At 44.6% G+C, this 25,092-nt stretch overlaps 2 protein-coding genes across 15 annotated transcripts in view; both read left to right on the forward strand.

The window, feature by feature from the left end:
- The window catches only part of dnmt3ab (DNA (cytosine-5-)-methyltransferase 3 alpha b), a 709,318-nt gene that overhangs the window by 389,630 nt on the left and 294,596 nt on the right, over positions 1 to 25,092 (forward strand). The gene's annotated exons all lie outside the window — the stretch shown is intronic.
- Positions 4,812 to 5,644, forward strand: LOC119967484 (cytochrome b-c1 complex subunit 8-like). The gene has a single exon (XM_038800104.1). The coding sequence runs from the start codon at positions 5,306 to 5,308 to the stop codon at positions 5,546 to 5,548; it is 243 nt and encodes an 80-aa protein (XP_038656032.1). The 5' UTR covers positions 4,812 to 5,305; the 3' UTR covers positions 5,549 to 5,644.

Consider the following 25,092-nt stretch of genomic DNA (forward strand, 5'->3'; position numbering starts at 1 on the left):
CTTGATGGTGTTGGTCCCGCCATCAATGGAGGAGGAGGAGGAGGAGGTTGCCCTCGCCTTGCTTGCGGCAATCGAGTTTGGCAGACGGCGTACAAGGCAGCAACGCCACTCAAGCTGGAGGCCCCATATTCAGGGGGCTGCCGCACACCCTAAAGGCCCGGCTGCCCATCAAGCTGAGGAGGGACCCAAAAGGGGAGATCAGCGATGACCCTAGTTGTACAGGCATCATTGGTCATTCCATGAACTGACAGACACCATATGCGGCAGAAGACTGCGTTTCAATAGGAACACCTGGCACCCCATGAAGGAGGAGGAGTACACCTGACCTTGGTGATCTTGAAGGTCACTGCAGCCCTATACATTTTTGCCACTGGGTCATTCCAGAGCTCAAGAGGGGACCTGTGTGGAAAATTATACTCATCCGACCGCCTTTGTATGCCAGTGCATCAGACTATATCAACTTCGAGCTGGACATGGCCCACCAAGATGCCTGGGCTGTAGGATTTGTCGCCATTGCCGGGATGCCTCTGGTTAGGGGATGATCGATAGCACGCATGTTGCCCGGCGAGGACCGGGGCATCAGGGAATGCCTTATATTAACAGAAAGCGGTTCCACTCCCTGAATGTTCAGATCATGTGCAACCCACAAACTGAGGAGGATGCACTTGTGTGCCCACTACCATGGGAGTATGCATGACAGATACAGCCTGGGGCAGTCCGAGATCCCCAGTGCCTTCAAGGACCGCCCAGGATGACGGGTTGGTCTGTGAGAGATGATGGATGCATGCTGAGGTCATGGTTGATGACGCTGTGCAGAGGCTGGCGCCCGAGGGGGAATCCCAATACAGTGAGGCTCCTGCTACCACCTGTGCTCTTTTTAATGGTGCATCGGGCAGCTGAATATTCAGTTCCAATATCTAAACTGCCCTGAAGTAGACCCCCGACGGGGTCTCCTGCTTTGTGGTCTGCTGTGCCCTCCACAATCTGGCAGAACAGGGGGGCGACATGCTGGAGGAGAAGCAGAAAGAGGCAGAGGGTCATACAACCTCGTCTGAAGAGGAGGAGTATGAGGCGGCCCAGGAGGGGCTGGAGGATGAGCCGGATTGAGGACGAGCCAGAGAGTGGAGGTCAGGTGGTGGCAAGGGTCCAAAATGTCAGGAGGATCTGGGAGGTCCTCATCGTCTCCAGATTCTCCTAGGATGAGGCTATGTCAGTCAGCTCAACACCCCCGCCCATTTCCTATCCCCCCCCCCCATCATTTTGTTCCCCACCCTCCCACCACCCACAGCCCACCACACACTGGCCCCTACCTGACCAACCTAGTTCCCCCTTCCAATGGTCCGTCAGCAGGGTGATGGGCCTGTGTTGGCACTGTCAGCAGGGTGATGGGCCTGTGTTGGCACTGTCAGCAGGGTGATGGGCCTGTGTTGGCACTGTCAGCAGGTCACCATGCAAGGCAGGAGAGTGATGGTAATGCGCTGTAAGGAAAGCTCTGTTACTCCTCAGTGTCCAGTAAAGGCTGACTTCTGTCTTTCTGCTGACAGCCATCCTCTTAATGGGGTCCTTATCGAGGGCTTTAGATCTTGGACTACGCTGCCCTTGGGGGGGGGGGGGGGGGTTTAGCAGAGGGGGTGGGGTTGCAGCAGGGCCCGCTGTGAAGATTAACGTGGTAGAGGTTTCACATGTTTGAGGTGTGACATGTTTTAATCGGGAACATTTCACTGTGACAGATTTCCATTCCTCCTGGCTACAGATAATGATAGTGTCCCCACCCCACTCAGCGCCGCCTCAGTGCTCCTCACTCTTTGTTATCTTTCGTGGTTTACTGCTACGTCTAGGTGTGTCCCCAGGATGCACATCAGAGGTGGAGGCAACCTGCTGCATTTCCGTGCCCTGTGGCCTTTGATGTCCTCTGGAAGGCCCGGAGCCAGGGGCCCCTAGCCGACTTGCCGGTGTCACAGGCGTTGCCATGCCACCCTAGGGTAGCATGGTTGCACATTGGTTAGTACTGTTGCTTCACAGCACCAGGGTGCCATGTTCAATTCTAGCTTGGGTCACTGTCTGTGTGGAGTCTGCACGTTCGCCCCGTGTCTGCCCGGTTCTCCGGTTTCCTCCCACAAGCCCTGAAAGACGTGCTTGTTAGGTGAATTGTACATTCTGAATTCTCCCTCTGTGTATGCGAACAGGCACCGGAGTGTGGCGACCAGGGGATTTTCACAGTAACTTCATTGCATTGTTAATGTAAGCCGAATTGTGACAATAAAGATTATTATCATCATTATTCTGCCTGTTGCCCATGAGATGCGCCGGTGTCAGGAGGGGGGTTTCAGAAGAAATAGCGACCGCCGTAGTTTCCTTGCTGGCAGGCCCTGGGTTGGCCTACGGCACTTCTTCCTCCCTGACGGTGCCTATAGGGCCCTGGGGAATGCATGCAGCTCCAGATGCCTCTGAGTCATCTAGTGCTGCCAGTCCGAAAGGATCCCCATTGTCTGTGCCATGATGTCGACACCCTCAGCGATTTTGATCAGTGACTTTGTCGAGGCACCCCAGAGCATGACAATGTCCACCTGTGTCTGGGACACATTCCTCAATGACTGGGACATGAGGTTAAGGCTCTTACATGGTTATCACAGACTGAGCCATGCCTCAGATACCACCACTCAAGATGCAGATGTCATGCTCCAGGTTTTCCACTGCGGTGGCCACCCGAGCAGTATTGGCCTCAGTACCACTCATTGTTGGCACCCTCTCCTGCGCCTGAAGCCTTTGGGACTCCTCCAATTGGCCTTGCAGTCACTGGAATGTAGATGACCCCCCCCCCCCCCCCCCCCGTATCTCACGGCTGTGTTCTATCATCTGCATCAGCTCTGGCAGAACTTTGATCATGAAGCTCAGCATCTGGCTGGGAACCAGCTGTGACTCAGGATCCAGCAGACCTCCGACTGATGTTTCCCTTGGATGTTCCTGCCTACACCTGATATGCATCAGCAACTGTGTGGTGCTCACCAGGGTATGCCCCAGAAACATGTCCACTAATATTGCCCACTGAGGTATGCGTCTCCGTGCTGGTGGAAGGTGAGGGCGATAGCTGTACTGCTCGCCAGTTGTCTCCTCGGAGCTCACCTCCGAGGTGATCTATTGTGGGGTGGGGGGATGACACCAGATGGCACGGCCCCATCCTGATCAGGAGACATCAACAACTCACCTGAGACACCTCATCTCATTGGAGGGCCAGTGGATCCTCACCTCTCTGCCACAGGCCAATCTTGCTGTTAGTGACTGCTCTCTCCTCAGGCAACCTGGTGATTTCCAGCCCCCCCCCCCGTTTTGGTCCTTTCCTGCCTTTCCTGTTTATTATGGCCTATCCCCTCCTGCAGGACAAAGAGAGGGTGTTTTGCGATGCACGTTTAATGGATCAGGGGGGTCTATAGCAGGTGACATGTGTGGGGCTGTGCTCGTGGGTGCCAGGGGTTCTGAGGAACAAGCTTGAAGATCAGTTGTGCTGAGGGTGCGAGGTTTCAGACAGTGCATTGTGAGGGTGGGAAGTGGGGGGTTTGAAAATTGAAGGTGTGGTAAGCGGAACGTGCCAGGAGAGAGATGGTAACTTACTGTTGCAGCTCATTGGAGGTCGTTTGTCTTCTTCCGACTTTGGACGGTGGTCCTCCTTGTTATGCTGCCCGCCCTGACAACCGCTGCCTCTGCCTCCCAGGTGGCAATGCTGACCCTGCTGGTCCTCTGGCCCCCTCTGGGGAACAGGGTGGTCCTCCTCTCATCCACAGTGTGGGGAAGCCTGGCCAGGTCAGCATCCCAAATCGAGGAGCAGGTCCGCGCACTGCCATGCTCGTGTGTTGACTGGGAGTGCATGGAAAGGGAGCGTTTAAAAGCAGCCCTCCTTGTTAGCGGCACGCAGCTGAGGGTGACTCAGACGGTGAGGGAGCCAGTAATACCGAGAATCTCATGGGGGCTTATTTTTGGCACTCAGAGCCATTGAACATGGACCACGATCTCGCCAACGTGGCTGTCGTGAAACACCACGCCAAACGTGCCCAAAACCAGACTTCAATTTTGGTCTGCTGAATCGCGTCTGTAGTAAGTCCCAGCACCTTTACATTTGACCTGCAAGCAGCTATGCAAGACCCTCCTTTTCAGGGGCTGATGCATTCAGATACACAAATGTAAGAGTACTTTTCAGAATTTTTGATTATCTTTTGAGGTCAAGAATTGTTTATGCAGTCCTTTCCCTTGGATGATTAAATATATGTGCTTGAGTACAGAAGCAATACTTTTCTTGAACTATGCTTTCCCTTGTTTTAAAAATGAATTGTCCAAGGCACAAAAAGCAGTGTTTAATAGGCATTCTCTTTTCTTTAACACTTCAGGCAACACAAGTTAGTATGTCAGCAGGGGAATTGGTGGCGTTGTGGTAATGCTCCTGGATTTGTAATCCAGCCACCGAGGCTAATGTTCTGGGGAAGCACGCTCATGACTGCTGGTGGCATTTGAATTCAATTAATAAACCTGGAATAAAAAACCTGTGTCTGTAATGGTGACCTTAAAAACCCACCTGGTTCACCAATGTTCTTCAGGGAAGTAAATCTGCCATCCTTACCCAATCTGGCCTACATGTGACCCCAGACCCATAGCAATGTAATTGCAAGAATGAGAGAATAAAGAAAATTGTCTCCAATAAAGGTACTTAAAAAGGGATGAAAGCCTGGTACACAGCTGAATCTTTTCACCCTTGTTGGACTTAGCCAAGCTTCTGTTATCTTGGAGTAAAGAGTAGTCTAGTCCCACATCACCTGTTTTCAATTAAAATTAATCCAATATGGTGGGGGCTCCCAGGGAGGCACTGCGACACTCTCCTCTCAGAGAGTTATGCCTCCATGTCCCATTAAATTTAAACAAAAATTGATCAGGAATGCGTTGACAGAAAATCTGTAGCCTCCCATGAAGTCTAAGAGAGAAGAGGTTTTGGCACCTCCAACTCCTGGCCAGTCGGCTGACTCAGTCTGTGCTATCAAGGCAGTCACCTTTTTCCAGATTTCATTTGTGTGTCTGTCTGCATGTCTAAGTGTGTAACTCTATGTTTCTCTGTGTTTCTGTTGTTTGCGGTTGAAAATAATTATGAAAAGTAAACTGGGGGGAAGTTAGAATTTACCCGATGTGTCCATTTCTGATGGGTGCAGCAAGGAGAGCTACAATGTCCCAGACAAGCAGTGGCACCATTTGCATTGAATTTGCCTGAATGGATTAGAATTGCAGCCAAGGCGGCTGGAAGAACTTTGGATTTAGTAGCTGTAAAATGGATCGCCACTTTGGAAACTTGATCAAGGTACGACACATCATCACATACGCCATCTCTCCCTTTGAACAGAAGGCATTTGCGAATTATTTGTCCAAAGGAATTCCAAATACCTGGAAGCGATTCAGGGGACAAGTGCTTCGAGTTGTTCCACCGTTTGTGTTCTCGTACCTCATTTATACCAACCATAAACACGAATTATCACTGAGGAAGAACCCGGCTGACAATGCGAACAATAAATGAATGATGGTATATGGGGGGTATAATTTCTGATGATGGACCAAGGGTATTCCTGATCAACTCTTCGCTTTCTCTGAAAACATTGTCTCTGGGTTTAAAAATGAAGTATTTATAGTGTACAAAAAAAATTTGCCTGAATGTATGAAGGAAATGCCATTTTGTGTTCCCAGATTTGAACTTTTACCTACATTTAGAGCACCCTAGGTTGTGAGTTTGCTTTGGAGCATGCCATACCATGGACAAACACTGTGCGGGAAATCAAGTGACCAAGAAGCTGGCTATATTAAATTCTGCTTTTTGAAACTTTCAACATCAAGGCAGTGTTATCGAATTAGATTTATTTTCAAGTTCTGTGTGTTGGAAACAAGTTCTGAATTCAGATTTGGTTTGTAAGTGGGGCCTCTCAGTCAGGGGAGACTGGAAGATGAGATTTCAAGGCATGAAGCAATACCGCAAAAGAACCACTCTACAACAGCCAAACAAACTGAATGCACACGTCACCAGGAAATTACTTCTTCAAGTGAACCGCAGCTGGACCACAGTATGAGAAGGTTAAGGCAGTGTAGCTTCAGTTGCTTCTTTGTTGAAGGTAATTGTATCATTATATAAATTAAATACTGAGCAAAACTGATATTGTCATTTATTTTCAGTGCACACTCTTGCTGAATTGTGGAAACTGGCTTTTGTTATTTCCCATCACTACTAGAGTGTATTCATTTTTTACTAAATTAAGTTTAATATAGAAAGTAGGCAAAGATGCGGATATTTACACCTGGGGTAACCTCACGCCATCACGGGGTTATTGTGAAATGTTTTGCTGCACTCATGTGAGTATCAAGAGAGGTGTGATTAGCGATGAATCCAGGCTACTGGTAAGCTTCTTCCTGTTAATTTTATTGAAAGAAATTGGTGTGAATCTTTCTCTAGTATTTCTCCTATCTTCTCTCACACTTTCCTTGAGCTCATCTTAACTTGGAGATCCACCTCCAGCTTCCATGACCCTGTTCCCTTAAACTAATGGCCATCCAATTTTCTGACATCTTGATAGCTGCCATTGTAGATGACTCTTACTCTTCAGGAAATGTACCCTTGCTTTTCAAAGCTGAAGCCATTGCACTCTCCCTCAGAAAAATCACTATGGACCCACTTTCTTTCCAAAGTCTTTGGCCATGCCAGGCGGCACATTAGCACACGGGTGGCATGGTAGCATATTGATTAGCATAGTTGCTTCACAGCTCCAGGGTCCCAGGTTCGATTCCCAGCTTGGGTGACTGTCAGTGTGAAGTTTGCACTTTTTCCCCGTGTCTGCGTGGGTTTCCTCCAGGTGCTCCAGTTTCCTCCCACAGTCCAAGGATGTGCAGGTTAGATGGATTGGCCATGCTAAATTGCCCTCAATGTTCAAAAAGGTTGGGTGGGGTTACTGGGTTACGGGGATAGGGTAACGCTGTGAGCTTAGATAGGGTGCTTCTTCCAAGGGCCGGTGCAGATTCGATGGGCCGAATAGCTTCCTTCTGCACTGTAAGTTCTGTGATCCAAGTTGCTGCTTCCCTTATCTTCTAATAATCTTTATTGTCACAAGTAGGCTTACATTAACACTGCAATTAAGTTACTGTGAAAAGCCCCTAGTCGCCACAATCCGGCGCCTGTTCATGTACACAGAGGGAGTATTCAGAATCTCCAAATTATCTAACAACCCGTCTTTCAGGACTTGTGCGAGGAAACCGGAGCACCCGGAGGAAACCCACCCAGACACGGGAGAACGTGCAAAATCCGCACAGTGACCCAAGCAGGGAATCAAACCTGGGAACCTGGCACTGTGAAGCTATGGTGCCTACCACTATGCTGCCAGTGGCGGACTGGGTCTAAAAATATTGGTTGCCAGGAGACAAAGGGGGCCCACCCACAACTACAATGCTATCATTTAATTTTCATAACGAATAAATAAAATTTTCAAAAAATACATATGGAAAAAAGGGTACAATTAAAATTTTTTGTGGAAAAAATGTGTATTTCTTAGTAATTACAGTGTACATGTACTGTACATATTACTGGCAGTAGATACCAAATGTAAATACAGAATGTTATAATTGAATTTTTTAAAAAGATTTTTTAAATTTTAAGTAAGTGGTTGATATTTTTAAATAGTTTACTGCACAATTTACACATTAACAGATAGTTCAAAAGCACAATAGAGCATTGCATGCAGTCCACTATATTAAGAGCAATTGTTTGTGTTCGCTAGATGATTGAGCGAATCTGCCAATAATTGCTTCTGCATCCAATTCATCTAACAATTCCTTTTCAATGGATAGCAACATGTATGATTCCAAATTCTCCTCAGACAGTGAATTTATTAACCTTGTCTTTATGATCTTTAGCTTTGAAAATGTCCTCTCACATTGGACTTGAGTAACTGATAGTGTGCAGATGACTTTATAAAGTTCATAAAGTTTATCATATGCCTTGTCGTGAAGTCTGTTGGATGCCAGAATTTTTAGTACACACGATGGGCAAGTGCTGCAAATTTTACAATTGTTGCAACTGGAATCCATATTCTCACCATCATTAAGCAATAGCTTTAATACATCAAAGTTTGAAGCAAAAGAAAACAATTCCAATATTACTTGAACTTTGCTGATTTGTGGAAACAGCTTAATAATACCTTCCAATGCTTCATCTTCAAGGCCCTTCTCTGCAATAGTTTTAAACTTTGCTGGGTCCAAGCAGGACAAATCTTTATACAACTGTTTGTGTTGTACAAAGCGTGATTCTAGTGACTGGACAATGCGATCCATTATTAGGTTAAACACATTTACTTGAAAATCAGCTAGAGAATCTGAGGAATTTTTTTCATCATCAATAAGCTCATCTGCCATTCTTTTCTTCTTCCTCTGCCTCTTAACTGGCAATGCTGTTTCCAACGCATCAATTTCCAATGTTTGATTTTCATCCATATTCATCTGTGAAATCCTGTCATTACATTTATTTACAAATTCCAAAGCCTTGCTGTGAACGTTATCAAATGTTCTTGTCTGTTCCTTCAACTTTGTTGTAGCTGAATCTACCAAACTCCATGCAGTAAACATATCTAAACCACTTGTCTGTAGATAACTTGATAACGGGGTTGTAGTTTCAAATATATACAAGTAAGTAAATGCTGTCAATATGGTTTCAAACTTTAGAAGACTTTGAAGGAAAACATTTGTTTCATGTTTTGTTTTTGCATCAAACTTTTCTGAATCTTATATCATTGATAAGCATGTCACTAGATTTACGAAAGTACTGGCAGCGGCATCATCAAAACGACCAAATATAGTTGTTGCTGCATTGGATTTTCCTGACCATCTGGTCTCACCAATGAGCTTTAATCGTTTCATTTTTTTTTGTCCTAGATGTTTTCCAACAACTTCTATCCATACAGCCATTCTCTTATATGATGCTTTCACAAAAGTTGCTATATTCTGGAGCAAATTGAAAAAAGAAACTGCAGGCACACAACATTTTGTTGTTTCAGTTATCACCAAATTCAAGACATGGGCATAGCACCATATATGAACATGTTGATCAGCCACATCAGCAATTTTACTTTGTAAACCATTATACTGGCCATGGTAGCTTGCAGCGCCATCTGTGCTATCAGATAAACATTTTTGGGGGTCAATTTTAAGATGCTGTAATGTTTCAATCAATAGATCAAAAAGTCCCTGTCCTGTACCATCATTACTTGGCACAACTGAAAGTAGTCGCTCACAGATAATACCTTTAAGCACATACCGAATAATAATGCTAAACTGATCGATGGATGAATTATCTTGTGTTGAATCAACCTGAATAGAATAATATTTTGCTTGAGAAACTTCATTACTAATTCTTCCTTGTATCATATACTTCATAATTTTGATTAACATGTTTATAGTTGTTTTATTCAGGTATGTAACAAGTCCACCATGGTCTTTACTTTGAGCCTTTCCTTGTGGCTCTAATCGTTTGATTCTTTGTTTTGACTTGTTTTGCACTGCAGAAATGTGAGCTGCCATAATGGGGTCATATTTTGCCATCAACTGCACTGTAGCTAAAACTTGCCATGATTCAGAACCTCATTATCCAGAGTGTAGGCCGATTCATTTTTGCGACCTCAAAAAGGAAGTGCTTGCTTGCCTAACATCTTTATGATGTCTATAATCCTCATGACAATACTTCTCTGCTTCAATACTTCTTTCCTTTTAATTAGTGACGCTGCAAAAATTTTATCTAAGTTGCCATCATTAACCACACTGATATATTGCTGAGCATTTCTGACATGTGTTGTTGATTCATGTAAAGTCAAGCTCTGGCTAATACGGCTATAGTCACTAAAGCCACGTACAAAGGGTGATGGATTACAAGTGTTGGGAAACTCAAAGGCTAAGCAGTATGAACAATATAAGCATCTATTTTCTTTGTTATATGTTAGCCATTTTCTTGGGACTGAGTCATTCATAATTTTCCTCTCATACAAACGAGCATCAAATGGCAGATCATCAAGTGGCTGAAGTGGATGTTCAGCAAAAAACTGTTTTAGCTTTGCTCATGATGGATATTGGAAGATTCCAGTAATTGATCTTTCATTTTCTTGCGTAGGTTCATTTACAGGATGTGCTTCAGAAACCAAGTCATTTATGCTTGAAGGAATATCTGATTCCCTGTCACTAGTTGAAGCTATGTGTTCAGATGTTGCAACTACAGGCAGTACAGATACCGGAACAAGGAAGCCAGAAGAAATATTGGGCCTGGGTTGATTAGTAATGGATGCACTTGTATTTGTCTCTACAGTTAAAGTAGCTCTTCTCTGTTCTTGTAACTCGCATGTCATTACATCATCACCATGAGCATTGTTCCTTGCTTCTTGATTATTTGTTGCAGAACTGGATATTGATGTGGAATGTGCTTGTGGTATTATAAACTCTGTAATAGGCCTGCATCACTTGGCTGATTCGTTCCTTTCTGCTTCTTTTTGTTCTTTGCGTTTTAGTGACCCAGATTTATGCTTTTTCTTTTCCATGCTGGTAGGGGTAATATTCATGAAATAAAAACTTAATTAAAAATAGCCCACATTGGGAAAAATGACTATTGATGATTGCAAGAATAACTTGAAGGAACACCAGATAAACCTCTACTTGATAAAAAATATAAAATAACTTACTTACACTTCAATAGTCTATGTTCATTAGTCAATACTATTGTGGCCTATGCAGCTTCAGAAGAGGAGACAATCCACTGTCCAGTGTTCACACCAGCAAGTAACTGAGACAACTGTTGAAACTTAGAAGTTTGGTCCGACTATAGTAAGACATTAAGAATAGTCCCACGACCAAAGTTAACATGTCCAGTTTGATACCAGTGTAGTGTTACAAGTCGCAACCCTTTGAGTTTACCGATCATGGCTTATCACTTCAATATCTTTGACTTCATGATTCACGGTCAAAGGTACCGCTTCTCCTTTTCGGTGACCTCACGACCCTATGTAGTGCTTGATATCCTTTCAAGTTGCCGACCATCCCAAATCACGAACTGTAATTTTATCTTTAAATTCACACACTCTTGCCGAAAGCGTGGATTTCCAACTATGTCCGACCCGGGTGAACCAGCCCCCCCCCCCCCCACTCCTTTACATATCCGTTTAACACTGCTTCATTCCTTCATACACTGAGTGATTATTTGTTTGTTTCTTTATTGCATTTTTATTTGGTATTGCTCTTTTTAAAAACAATTATATTTTATTAAGTTAGAATACAAATCTCAGGAAAGAAGTTGGAGATTTATTTATCTAATTAATTATAATTTTTAAGGGCCCTTCAGAGATTCACGGGCTCCTTCTTGGCTCTCCGGGCCCCGGACCGATGTACCGGCTGAACCAAGACTATTGCTTGATATCCTTTGAAGTTGCCTGCCGACCACCTCAAATCACGAATTGTAACTTTATCTTTAAATTCACACACTCTTGCTGAAAACATGGAATTTCCTTAATTATGCCCGACCCGGGCCCCCCTATTCCACATCCTTCCACTACCTCCCCTGCTTCGTTCCTTTTCATGCACTGCTTATTTGTGGCCTGTTCTCTTTTTTTCTTATTCCTTTTTATTACTATAACAGTTGTCTGTGTTTGTTTCTTTATTGCATTTTTATTTGATATAGGGGGCCCACTTCATCAGGGGCCCACTTGACATCGGGCAAGCTGCCACCCTGGCCAGACAGGGATATACAGACAATACCTAGCTCTACCATTCACAAGTTCTGTTCGACATTGAAACCAGAATTTTCCTGTTGGAGGCAAGTTGCGAGAATCTGGATTCATTACATCATCACATCATACATCTGCCCCGATATTGCCAGCAGGTGAAATTTTAATCTCTTGGGGGATGACACGGCAAGGATTTGAGCCTATATAATACCATTCGTTCATGGTATTATGGGCCAGGGTTTAGAGAACACCAAAGTATGTCATGGAGTTCACCTGACCCACAACTTTTAATAGATTTTGGTTATGGGGAGCACAAGGGCCCACTTTACAGGTCTGATGCAACAGAGATCTAAAAGTATTTTTAGACAAAAACAATGTTTATTCTATGAATCCAGTTAACATTTATAAACACACAGTAAGCATCTTATCAACCACCAACACTGATCCCCTCCCCAAAGATACAGGGCGCAATTCTCCGATCTCCACGCCGCGTGGGAGAATCGCGGTAGTGCCGGGCGATTCATGCCATGCCGCCCTGGCACATGCACGCGATTCTCCCACCCCCCCCAAAACGGCATGTCGCGTTTGCAACAGGCCGCTCAGAGAATCGCCGCTCCGGTCGAGCGGTGATTCTCCATCCCGGATGGGCCAAGCGGCCTGCCTAATACGACCGGTTCACACCGGCGCCAACCACACCTGGTCGCTGCCGGCGTGAACAGTGCGTGACCGCTGTTTGTGGACCTGTGGGGGGCGGAGGGAGAATCGAGCACCAGGGGGGTGCTCAGGAGGGGTCTAGCCCGTGATCGGTGCTCATCGATCGGCGGGCAGGCGTCTCTGAAAGACGCACTCTTTTCCCTCTGCTGCCCCGCTAGATCAATCCTCCATTTCTTGCGGAGCAGCGGAGGGGAAGACGGCAACTGTGCATGCGCGGGTTGGAGCTGGCCAACTTGCACATGCGCGGGTGACGTCATTCAGGCGGCGCTGCTTTGACGCAAGCGTCAAGGCCCGGTGCGCGTGATTGATGTGCCGCCGCTCCTAGCCCCCTGTGGGTGGGAGAATAGGGGGTGAGGAACGGCCTCCCACGCCGGAGTGAAACACTCCGGTTTTCACTCCGGCGTCGGCACTTTGTCTCCCTTTGGGAGAATCGCGCCCACAGTACTTCATAGGTAACCCTCAGTAACTTTCCTAACAACATCCATAAGCCAAAACCCCATTTTAACAAAGTCAGTAGGTTTGCATTCATTACAGAAGCAGGTATTACTTTGAAATCATCAAGTGATCTGGAGACATTCTTTAGTTTGCGGAGAGAGAGATCAACACACACATCTGCTTGGTTTGAATACAGCTCTCCAACTGAAAGCGAAACTAAACACAGAGCCAAAAAGAGCTTCTAGCTCAAAACAAAAGTTAAAAGCAGAGCAGAGCTCAGCTCCTCCCACACAATGACATCACTGCTGCCATTTGATAAAGCAACACTTTTCTTAAAGGGACATTCACATGACAATGGGATGTGGGCGTCGCTGGCTGTGCCAGTATTGTTTGCCCTATAACTTGGTGGTTTGTTTAACCATTTAAGAGGGCATTTAAGAGTCAACCACATTGCTGTGGTTCTGGTGTCACATGTAGGCCAGATCAGGTAAGGATGGCTTATTTCCTTCTGTAAAGGACATTAGAGAACCAGATGGGTATTCTGCGACAATTGACAGTGGTTTCATGGTCACCATTGGACATTTCATAGAATCATAGAATTTACAGTTCAGAAGGAGGCCATTCGGCCCATCGAGTTTGCACTGGCCCTTGGAAAGAGCACCCTACCCAAGCCCACACCTTCACCCTATCCCCGTAACCCAGTAACCCCACCCAAACTTTTTGGACACTAAGGGCAATTTAGCATGGCCAATCCACCTAACCTGCACATCTTTGGACTGTGGGAGGAAACTGGAGCACTCGGAGGAAATCCATGCAGACACAGGGAAAACGTGCAGACTCCGCACAGAGAGTGACCCAAGCCGGGAATCGAACCTGAGTGCATGGCCAACAGTGTGACCTCCTCTTCCAGATGTGTTAGGTGAATTGGACATTCGGAATTCTCCTTCTGTTTACCCGTTGTGTGGTGACTAGGGGCTTTTCACCGTAACCTCATTGCAATGTTAATGTAAGCCTACTTGTGACAATAAATGTAGTTTAAGGCCCAATTGGTTACCAAAGTTGGGTTGCCTCCCACTTTAGACCTGGTGGCGTTATTTCTGCCGCCTCCGCACAATTCTGGCTATTTTATTTACCCCCCTTTCTCAAAAGTAAATACTTTAACATTTGTCAATTTAGCACCTGATGCTATTGCCATTCCAAACTCTTTTGTGCAAGATTTTTACAATTAGGAGCAAGTCTTCACATAGCACTTGGGACATAGTTTTGTGAGCAGCAAACAAGACATATATGGTGAGTGAAAATCATTTTGTGTTTCCTGTCTGCTGGCCAATGCTGAAACACTTTTCATTTGCTCCTAAACTAGTGAAAGGTAACGCCCACGCCTTGCTGTCGACACAAACAATGGTCATGACCCTTTAATGCACTTATTTTCTGTAGTAACTTGCTACACATCAACAATTTTATCTTATTCTGCTTACAGATGTTTTTCATAAAACTGGATAATTAGAATTTCCTTTGAAAGAACAGCATGACCCTCAGTATCCTAGAGGATGAATTAATTTTAATCTATTATTATTGAAATAATTATTTCTGTCTAACTGAAGAGAATAACTCATTCAGAAATGCAGATAACTTATCTACGTTTGTGAAAGATAGGTGACCCCATTAACCTCTTTCAGAGGTACCAATGTCTACATCATAGTAACAACAAAAAAACAAAAGTATTTTTCAAAATATCATTTGAAAGTTATTTTTAATTGTCATAGGATTACAAGACTGTAAGAGCATTTGCTTGTCATCACTTCTGAATTTTATCCTCTTTTCATTGCATTGAGTTCCAATAAAACCAGTTTCAATTGTATCAATTATCATCTTCCAAAAATGTGGATAAGCGTATGTTTAGGGATAGTATTGAAAGTTATAAAGTGAATTATAAATAAGATTGATTGAATGTTCTGTGAAACATGAGTGTGGTGATTGTCCCTTTAAGGCAACACAGCAGAGTAAGGGTCACCTAGGTTGGGGGACCAATTGCGACTCAGAGTGAGTCATCACCCCAGGGGATGGAGTCAGTCCTCTTGGGCAGGAGACATGTAGGGAAGTAGGTGCAGCCACGAGACTGCTGTTTCTTATTAATAAATACTATTTGTGTTCAGTAGTGAAGTCTTTGAAAGTGCATCATTACGAAAACACTCCCCTAGGTTCTGGGAGCATAAATATGTAACACCAAGTAAGGCAACCATTTATGACGTAAGGTTAGATAAACTGTCTCCATTTGAACTTGACATATTTTTTGACATAACTTCACAGAACATTCCATTGGGAGATTAAATGAGCTGTATTAAATTCATGAGAGAGTAGATTTTATATATATATATATACCACTAGAAAGCATATAATGCAATAGGGGCAACCATTCTTATATCTGGTTTTCTTATATCCTTGAAGGCCACCTGTGAAAAAGTTATTGCAATGACTGAAATTGATAAACAGCTACTCCTAGTTCTTATGTTCTTATGTGTTATGATGTAATAAGACAATGTCATTAATGTTTGGAGAACTGCCTTTGCGCGCAGTACATGTTGTACATACTTTCCATACCGTGGCTTGCCATTGACCTGTGACCTCTGAGTCACGTGACCTTTGATGTCATTACTTTCTCAGTAAAGGATTGAGGCAGAAGCCATTTTCCACCAAATGAAACCTGTAACAAAAACTGAAAATACTGCACAATCTCAGCAAGCCTGACAGCATCTGTGGAGAGAAAAGGGAGCTAACGTTTTGAGTCTGGATGACTCTGTTGTTCAGTATTTTCTGTTTTGGTTTCAGATTACAGCATCCGCAGTAATTTGCTTTTATCTACATGAGATGTAGCAACCAACAGATGTGAATGATTTGTTGGATTTGTGAACTACCTAGCAATGTTCTTCGCCAATTTATCATCATAGATTCAGAATTTCCACTGCAGGAGGAGGCTTTTTGGCCCATCGGGTCCTCACCGACCCTTTGAAAGAGCACTGTACCTGGGCCCACTCCCCCTCCCTATCCCCATAATCCCACCTAACTTGAACATCGTTTGACACTAAGGGGCAATTTAGCATGGCCAAACCACCTAACCAGCACATCTTTAGACTGTGGGAGGAAACCAGAGCACCCAGAAGGAATTCATGCAGACATGGGAAGAAAGTGAAAACTCCATTGCGACAGTCGCCCAAGGCCGGAAAATCACTGGAGGTAGGACTGGAAAGTGGCTAATGTAATGCCCCTGTTTAAGAAGGGAGGGAGGCAGAAGATGGGAAATTATAGCCAGGTTAACCTGACTTCGGTTGTTGGTTATTAAGGATGAGATTGCAAAGTACTTGGAAGTGCATGATAAAATAGGACTGAGTCCGTACGGCTTTGTCAAGTGGAAGTCGTGCCTGACAAATCTGTTAGAATTCTTTGAGGAGGTAATGAGGAAGTTAGACAAAGGAGAACCAGCGGACATGATCTATTTGGATTTCCAGAATGCCTTTGACAAGGCGCCATACAAGAGGCTGCTAAATAAGATAAGAGCCCATGGTGTTCGGGACAAGGTCCTGGCAAGGATAGAGGATTGGCTGACTGGCAGAAGGCAGAGAGTGGGGATAAAAAGGATGACAGCCGGTCACTAGTGGTGTTCCGCAGGGGTCAGTGTTGGGACCACAACTATTCACGGTGGAAAGAATCTGAAAGAAAGAACTGAGGGCATTGTTGCTAAGTTTGCAGATGATACAAAGATATGTAGAGGGACAGGTAGTGTTGAGGAAGCAGGGAGGCTGCAGAAGGACTTGGACAGACTAGGAGAGTGAGCAAAGAAGTGGCAGATGGAATACAATGTGGAAAAGTGTGAGGTTATGCACTTTGGTCGGAAGAATAGAGGCGTAGGCTATTTTCTAAATGGGAAAAGGCTTTGGAAATCTGAAGCACAAAGGAACTTAGTCCTTGTTCAGGATTCTCTTAAGGTTAACAGGCCAGTTCAGTTGAAAGTTAGGAAGGCAAGTGCAATGTTAGCATTCATGTCGAGAGGGCTAGAATACAAGAGCAGGGATGTACTGCTGAGGCTGTATAAGGCTCTGGTCAGACCCCATTTGGAATATTATGAGCAGTTTTGGACCCCATATCTAAGGAATGATGTGCTGGCCTTGAAGAGGGCCCAAGAGATTCATAAGAATGATCCCCGGAATTAAGGACTTGTCATGTGAGGAGCAGCCCTGGACTCTGGGTCTGTACTCGTTGGAGTTTAGAAGGATGAGGGGGGGATCTTATTGGAACTTAGAGAATACTGAGAGGGCGTGGAGAGGATGTTTTCACTAGTAGGAGAGACTAAAACCCGAGGGACAATCCAGACTGAAGGGACAATCCTTTAAAAGAGAGATGAGGAGGAATTTCTTCAGCCCGAAGGTGGTGCATCTGTGGAACTCATTGCCGCTGAAGGTTGTGGAGGCCAAATTACTGAGTATCTTTAAGAGAGAGATAGATAGATTCTTGATTAATAAGGAGATCAGGGGTTATGGGGAGAAGACAGAAGAATGGGGATGAGAAACATACCAGGCATGATCAAATGGCAGAGCAGATGAATGGGCCGAATGGCCTAGTTCTGTTCCTATATCTTGTCCTCTTCTGCTGCTGTCCATCATCTGAACCTCTATGCAAACTCTCTGCAAAGGATGGTCAGTGGTATTGGGCACAGAAGAAGAAGCAGCTTTCACTCACATCAGGCAACCAAATGACATCAATGCCAGTGCTGAGGTACTGTGGTGTCAATGACAAAAGCATCCTCAGGTTTGATTCCAATAAAACAGGACTTGGTGCAATCCTAATGCAGCTAGTAGCACCAGAGCATTAGTGGCAAACCAAGTGACACTGTGCCCAAATTGAGAAAGACTGCCTGGCTGTTATCTTTACATGTGAGCATTTTAATCAATTATCTATTTGGGAGAAACAAAGTTACAGTAGAGTCTGACCACAAGCCACTTCAAAGCATCTTTCTCCAACCGCTTGTATCTGCTCCAGAGTGTCTGCAAAGCATGTTACTTTGTATGCAGAAATATCATTTCAGAATGAATATGAACAAATGAAGCCAATGTACGTTGCCAACATGCTGTCGAGAGCTGCACTCCCTTTGAAGGAAGCTGATGACATTAGTATAGACTGTAACATCTTCCATATTCAATGGAAAGCAACAGAATTACACACTCTGGAAGTCATCAACCCAGGAGAGATCTTGGGCGAGATTCTCCCAAAACGGGAGAAATCGTAAAGCTGCCGTAAAACCCGGGCGGGTTTTACGGCAGCGCGCCCCTTCCCGACCGGGGACCGATTCTGGTCCCCGGTCGGGGCTAGCAGCCCGACGCCGTAGGCTCCGGCAAGACGGGCTTAACGAAAATCGTTAAGCCCGCTTGCCGGAGTTAGCGCCGGCTGACGCGTCATATGACGTCAGCCGCGCATGCGCAGTTTGGAAGACTCCAACCCGCGCATGCGCGGGTGACGTCATCGCGTTTTGCGCGAAACCCGCGCATGCGCGGGCCGGGTTGCCCCTCAGCCGCCCCGCGAATGGATACTGCGGGGCGGCGGAAGGACAAGTAGTGTGCGGGCATCGGGCCCGCTGCCCGCGATCGGTGCCCACCGATTGCGGGCCCATGGCACCCTTGGCACGGCCGTGGTACTGCCGTGCCAATCGGTGCCATGGTTATTAATTGGGAGTTTGTGACGCCGTTTTTACGAACGGCAAGACCAGGTGTGTTTGCCGTTCGTAAAAACAGCGGAAAGGGCTGGGACTTCGGCCCATCTAACAGCTGAGAATCGCTGCCGGCCGTAAAAAAACGGCGGCAGCGATTCGGGTCGGGACTTCAGCGGGGGGAGGGGAGAATAGCGGGAGGGCGGCAAAAATGTCGGGAAGGCCCTCCCGCTATTCTCCCACCCATCGTGGGGGGCGGAGAATTTCGCCCATTGAATCTAATAAACAAGCGCCTTGCTCAGATCTTGCGTACCATACAAAACAGCAAGAAAATCAATAGATCTGAGGATTGGGAACAGTTTAAAATTCAGCAAAGGCGGACCAAGGGATTAACTTTGCTTCTGGCTTCACAAAGGAAGACATGAATAATGCACAGGAAGTTCTGAGAAAGACAAGTTTTAGTGAGGAGCTGAAGGAAATTAGTGTTAGTAGAGAAGTTGTTTTGGGGAAATGAATGGGATTGAAGGCAGATAAATCTCCAGATCTTCATCCCAGAATACTTAAGGAAGAGGCCCTAGAAATATTAGATCCAACGGAGGTCATTTTCCAGCATGTGAAGTTAAAGCACATGGGATTGTGGGTAGTGTCTTGAGGTGGATCGAAAGCTGGTTGGCAGACAGGAAGCAAAGAGTTGGAATAAATGTTTATTTTCCGATTGGCAGGCAATGACTAGTGGGGTACCGCAGGGATGCGTACTAGGACCCAAACTATTCACATTCTATATTAATGATTTGGACGAAGAAACTAAACGTATTATCTGCAAATTTGCAGTTGGGTGGAAGGTGAGCTGTGAGGAGGATGTAGAGATGCATCAGCGTGATTTGGACAGGCTAAGTGAGTGAGCATATGCATGGCAGATGTAGTATAATGTGGATAAATGTGAGGTTATCCAGTTGGGTAGCAAAAATAGGAAGGCAGATTATTATTTCAATGTGTGTAAATTGAGAGAGATGGATACTCAGAGAAACCTTAGTGTCCTTGTGCATCACTTGCTGAAAGCAAGTGCACAGGCACAGCAGGCAGTAAAGAAGGCAAATGGTATGTTGGGATTCATAGCGAGAGGATTTGAGTAAAGGAATAGGGATGTTTTACTGCAATTGTATAGGGTGTTGGTGAGGCCACAGTTGCACTATTTTGTGCAGTTTTGCTGTCTTTATTAGAGAAAGGATGCTCTTACTATGGAGGGATTGCGACAATGGTTTTTCAGGCTGATTCCTGGGATGGCAGGACTGTCCTATGAGGAGAGACTAAGTCAGTTAGGATTATATTCATTGGAGTTTAGAAGAGTGAGAGGGGATATCTTGGAAACTTATAAAATTCTAACAGGATTAGACAGTTTAGATTCGGAAAAAATATTCCCAATGGTGGGGAAGACCAGAACTAGGGGGTCATAGTTTGAGGATAAGGGGTAAACCTTTTAGGACTGAGGTGAGGAGAAATGTTTCACCCAAAGAGTGGTGAATCTGTGGAATTCACTACCACAGAAAGTAGCTGAGGCCAAAACATATGATTTCAAAAAGGAATTAGATATAGCTCTTGGGGCTAAAGGGACAAGGGTATAGAGGGGGAAGGTGGTATTAAGATATTGAATTTGATAATCAGCCATGATTATAATGAATGATGGAGCAGGCTCGTCGGGCTTGGCCTTCTCGTTCTATTTTCTATGTATCAAGCAGACTACACAATGAGATGCAACTGTCCAAGTGCTGTCAGAAGTATCGGTCGGTGAAAGAATGACCAGAAAGAGTCAAGGACATAACTATTTCCACAAGATAGGACTGGGCATCCAGAGAAGAGGAGGTTGCCCAATATGGGATTGTGTATAGAGAAACTCAAGTTATTATCCTGACAGAGATGAGAAAAACGATGCATTCATGCAAAGTTATCAAGGAATTCAATCTAGTCTGAGAAAGAGAGAAGTGCCCTACTTCAAGCATGAGCAGTGAGATTAAGGGTCACATCAGCCTACCCAATACTTGTAATGAACAGCAAGATTAACATGCTAAAGAGCTATTCATTTTTTTAAAATGTGTTTTATTACAAACATGTATCAAAACAGGTTACAGCAAATAAGCACCCTGGGAAACATACTTCCCAACAATCAACTATACAGTCTGTACAGATTTTTCCCCTTTTGCTAAAGAGCCATTCATGACATCCCAGATCATGGATGAAGCTTGGATTAGACCTCTTCACTTTCTTACTTACTATCTTGCCACTGTTGACTCGTACTCATAGACAAGCTGACGTGAATGACAATGAATGAGATTGTAGCATGCTTGGAAGCACACGTCAGTCATTATAGCATTTCTGACATTGTGATGAGTATCAATGGCCCCAACTTCACAAGTGAAAAATTCAGGCACTTCATGAAAGAGTGAGAATTTCATCACCACACTATCTCCGTCAAATATAAAGGCTGAGGTTGTGGTGAAAATTGACAACGGGATTGTCAAAAAATGAGTAGATCCAACACAAATGTGTACAAGGTGAGCTTAAGAGAGGTGAACATATCTATTGAAAGCATGGACAGTAGTCCAGTCCATAAACTAATGTCATGCCACAACCAAACTACTTTCCAATAACTAAAAAAAAACTACTGAAGTCAGAAGTAGTAACAGGATTGAAAATGAAACCACAGACAGTCAAATTTCATTATGATAAAGCAGCCAAATCATTGTCGGAGTTGATAATTGGAGAGCCAGTCAGATTGCAAGCTATAAACGTTCTCAATAAAATTTAGCCCACTTAGTTGTTGGGTTATGGGTATAGGGTGGATACGTGGGTTTGAGTAGGGTGATCATTGTTCGGCACAACATCGAGGGCCGAAGGGCCTGTTCTGTGCTGTACTGTTCTATGTTCTCAGCAGACAGCTGGTGAGGAAGAGTTGAATTCACCAATTGAACAAAGAGAATGACCATCAGTCCCAGTGGTCAACTATTTCCCTACAAATGCCAGAACCAACACTTAGCATGACAATGATATTTCCCGGAACGGCAAAGCCACCCGAGAAACCAGTAGACACCAGATGAACAAAGAACAATTCACATGCAGGCCATTAAATTACCTGAACTAATCTAACCAAAAAGAAAACAGATTCTGTTTTGGGTGGGATTTGAGGAGACATTCTGGTGCTTGTAGCAACAGGGATGACCCCGCTATCTAACGGCACTCTTGGCTTTCTTTTGGGCCTCAGCAGGGAATGCCTCTTCGAGGCCGCACTCAGTCGTATTTCTTGCAATGAGGAGATTTGGGGCACCATTTTTAATTGGCACCTCGATCTTTCAACACCCCCGATGCAACCCCGTACCCCACCCAACACCCCAACTCACCCGTTGGGAGGTCCTCAAGCCCCCCGCATCCCACCTCATATGAACAGGGCATCCCTGGGCTTGATCCCTAGCATTGGCAAAATGGCCAGGGCACCTTGGTACTGCCAGTCTGGCACTGGCAATGCCCCTGCCAGCTCAGCAGTGCCTCCTGGGCACCCTGATAGTGCCATGCTGACACATGGATGGCACTGACAGGGTACCAGACAGGCAGTGCCAAGGTGTCCGGGTGACATTAGCAGTGCCATAGTGCCCCCCTGCCCAGATACTAACCACCCAGGGGCCACCGATCACCTGGTAGTCCCCCTCCCCACCAGTGCTAAACGGCGCCCAGCTGGGATCTCTTCGTTGAGGGTGGTAGATCCCGGGAGCCGGTTCCATATGGCATCAACAGAGTTAAGCGAGCTTTAAACTCATTTAACTCTGCAAGTCTGGGACGCGCTCATTGTAGGCGGGATCACGACGTCTTGCGAGATTTCATTACATGTTGAGAGGTGTAACAACCATCCGCAATCCCTGAAACGGCCACTTGCAGGTTCTACCAACAATGTCCTGTCCTGATTACAACGGGACGTGGCCAGTAAATTGCGCCCTATGTGTGCAATGCATGTGTTGAGATAGACAAAGGTGAGACTGGAATGAACAGTTTTCTGTTTGTGCATGGTGACATTCTGTGTAGACCATGTGTATGAATAATCTACAAATGATAGTGCTTGCAATGTGTTTTTTTTCATGAAAAGGGGGTGTTTATAGAAATGTCTTTGTCTTTGTGCACGGTGCATATTGTGTACTGTGGCTTGCCATAGTCATGTAACCTCTGAGTCATGTGACCTCTGTCCTGTCAGAAGTGCGGCAGAAACCATTTTACCCACGACATGAAACAATTAGTATCTCTGAAACAGGCAATTCTGCCTGATTGATTATAGTTAATGTTGTGCTATGGGAAACATCATAGCCAATCCTGCTCCTATTTTGTCTGACATCTAATGTCACACATTTTTCAATAAGGGTCACAGGACAGGGATCAGATTTGGAAACTATGGCTGATATCTGCTCCCACCCTCCTTTCAGTAGATCTGTAAGTCTATTTTAGACTAGGGTTCTTTCGATGTTCACTGTGTCTGCTAGCTCTTAAAAATTCTAATCATCAGGAAACTGCATCAGTTAATTTATTTTGAATTCAGCCTCTCAAAACAAAATCAATCAAAGCTGCCCCTTTAATTCAGGGACGAAAATCATTCAGTACTGTTCAACTGCATGTCACAGCACCATATAATAGGTCATTGTTAGATAAAACATGTTTGTAGAGGCTGGATAATTATTAAACTCTGAAATGACAATCTTGTTTATATTTCCTGAGGAATTCAGATATGTTGTCCGATATCCATTGGAAATCTTTACAGTGTGTGGCTGCAGATCAGAGGTTCTTGTGTGTATATTCAATTGGAAAATTGTTCCTCAGTACCCATGTCCGCCTTTCTAATAAATCCTGAACTTTAACTGTCTTTGCTGTGTTGTCACCAAAACAACTTGTGAATCTCATATTCTTTCACTAGTTGCCAACTATCAGAACACGTCCTCAATGTGGAAGAGCTCTCAAAATGAGGAATAGCACAGAAGGCTTTCTTTCCCTTCTTTACCTCTTCACTCTCATGTTACACCCTCATCCTCTTAACCTCCATCCTACACCCCTTTAACCCTCATTTGTAAACCCCCTTTCCCCTTTTACTCTCTTCATCCCTGGAGCACTTTACCTGCCTCAACCTCTTCACTCTACCTCCAGCCCTCTTACCTAATCAACCAGTATCCATTTTATATCCAGAACTTAGAAGTCCTAAAATAGCATTAAGAAGTCTTTGAAAAGTTCATAAATGTGTACGAATAAGGAAACACCACTTGAATGGGCATTTGAAAACCATTAACCTCTGAGAAGCTCATAAATCTGCCAAAATAGTCAAACTCACACCTCCCTAGACAACTATGTAAACAAATCCTGCAGTGAAGAAACCATTAGTGGTTTGGAAGGCATCCAAACTATCAAACTGGCATTCCCATCACAGTTGTTTCAATAAGCCATACAGTACAGAATCCAGTTGTGTCTTTCATCAAAGCTTTGAAACAGCCAAGTGGATGGCTGAGCTGTTATTGAGTGAATGAATAAAAGCTCAAAGAGCTGTCAAAGCTTTGTAATAGTCAAATAGTTTATAAGGATGTTCTTTAAGGAATGAATTAAAACCATGGGAAATGTTTAAATAATTAGCTATTGATCTCACAGTGGGTGATTCTTTCAATATTGTACAGTGCAGGATAGCACTTGAACAAGTGCACAATTTATTGAATGAAGCTGATGACTTTTCCACTTTTACAATCCTGTTCTTTCATTTGACAGCTTGCCAGTTGTCAGATTTAACAGCCTGGCAACCACATTATTTAACGGTCACTTCTACCTTTTCTAATCACAGTAAACAAAGTTTATTTAATACAGAGTACAGCATTTTGTGATGAACTGTATTGGGGCTAACACCATTTCTACTCACCTTTTCAACTTTTCTCACCTCAAATCTATGCCACACCCCAGGTGTTATGGAGAAAGGCTTACAAAATGCAGCCTCCTCAATCAAAAATTGCAGAAGTTCTGATAGGTCTGCTTCCAAAAGGGTTGACAACCACTTCTAAACAGCAGCACAATCCACCCTTTTTCCCACACTGCCAAAAATAGCCAGAGAAGCAATTGGGGGATCCACCCTCCAGCCACCATTTTTGTCTCCCACCTAACTCTGTGCAGTCTGAGTTGGGACCACAAAATTCCACCCATTAATTTGGGAGACAAGTTTGATAACGGTAGGAGTATAAAGCATGTAACCCATAGTGTACTGTTCTGCTGCAAAGGTGGATCTTCGTTGCCAAGTCTATTCATTATTAAATAAACAGAGGCACGAGCCAATTTCAGCTTAATTTCTCTTTGGATGCAAGTTAAAAGCAAGGATCTTTTTTTTTATAAATGTTTTTATTCTCCATTTTCACATTTTCCTTCAAAATTTACACCCCACCCACAAACAGTAAACGGTAACAAATTCAAAATCAATCCCCT

The sequence above is a fragment of the Scyliorhinus canicula genome, chromosome 6 (assembly GCF_902713615.1).
Source record: "Scyliorhinus canicula chromosome 6, sScyCan1.1, whole genome shotgun sequence".
NCBI classification, from domain to species: domain Eukaryota; kingdom Metazoa; phylum Chordata; class Chondrichthyes; order Carcharhiniformes; family Scyliorhinidae; genus Scyliorhinus; species Scyliorhinus canicula.

Bases quoted from the DNA above. Each gene is read 5' to 3' on its own strand.
- LOC119967484 (XM_038800104.1), top strand. From the start codon at position 5,306: ATGGATCGCCACTTTGGAAACTTGATCAAGGTACGACACATCATCACA.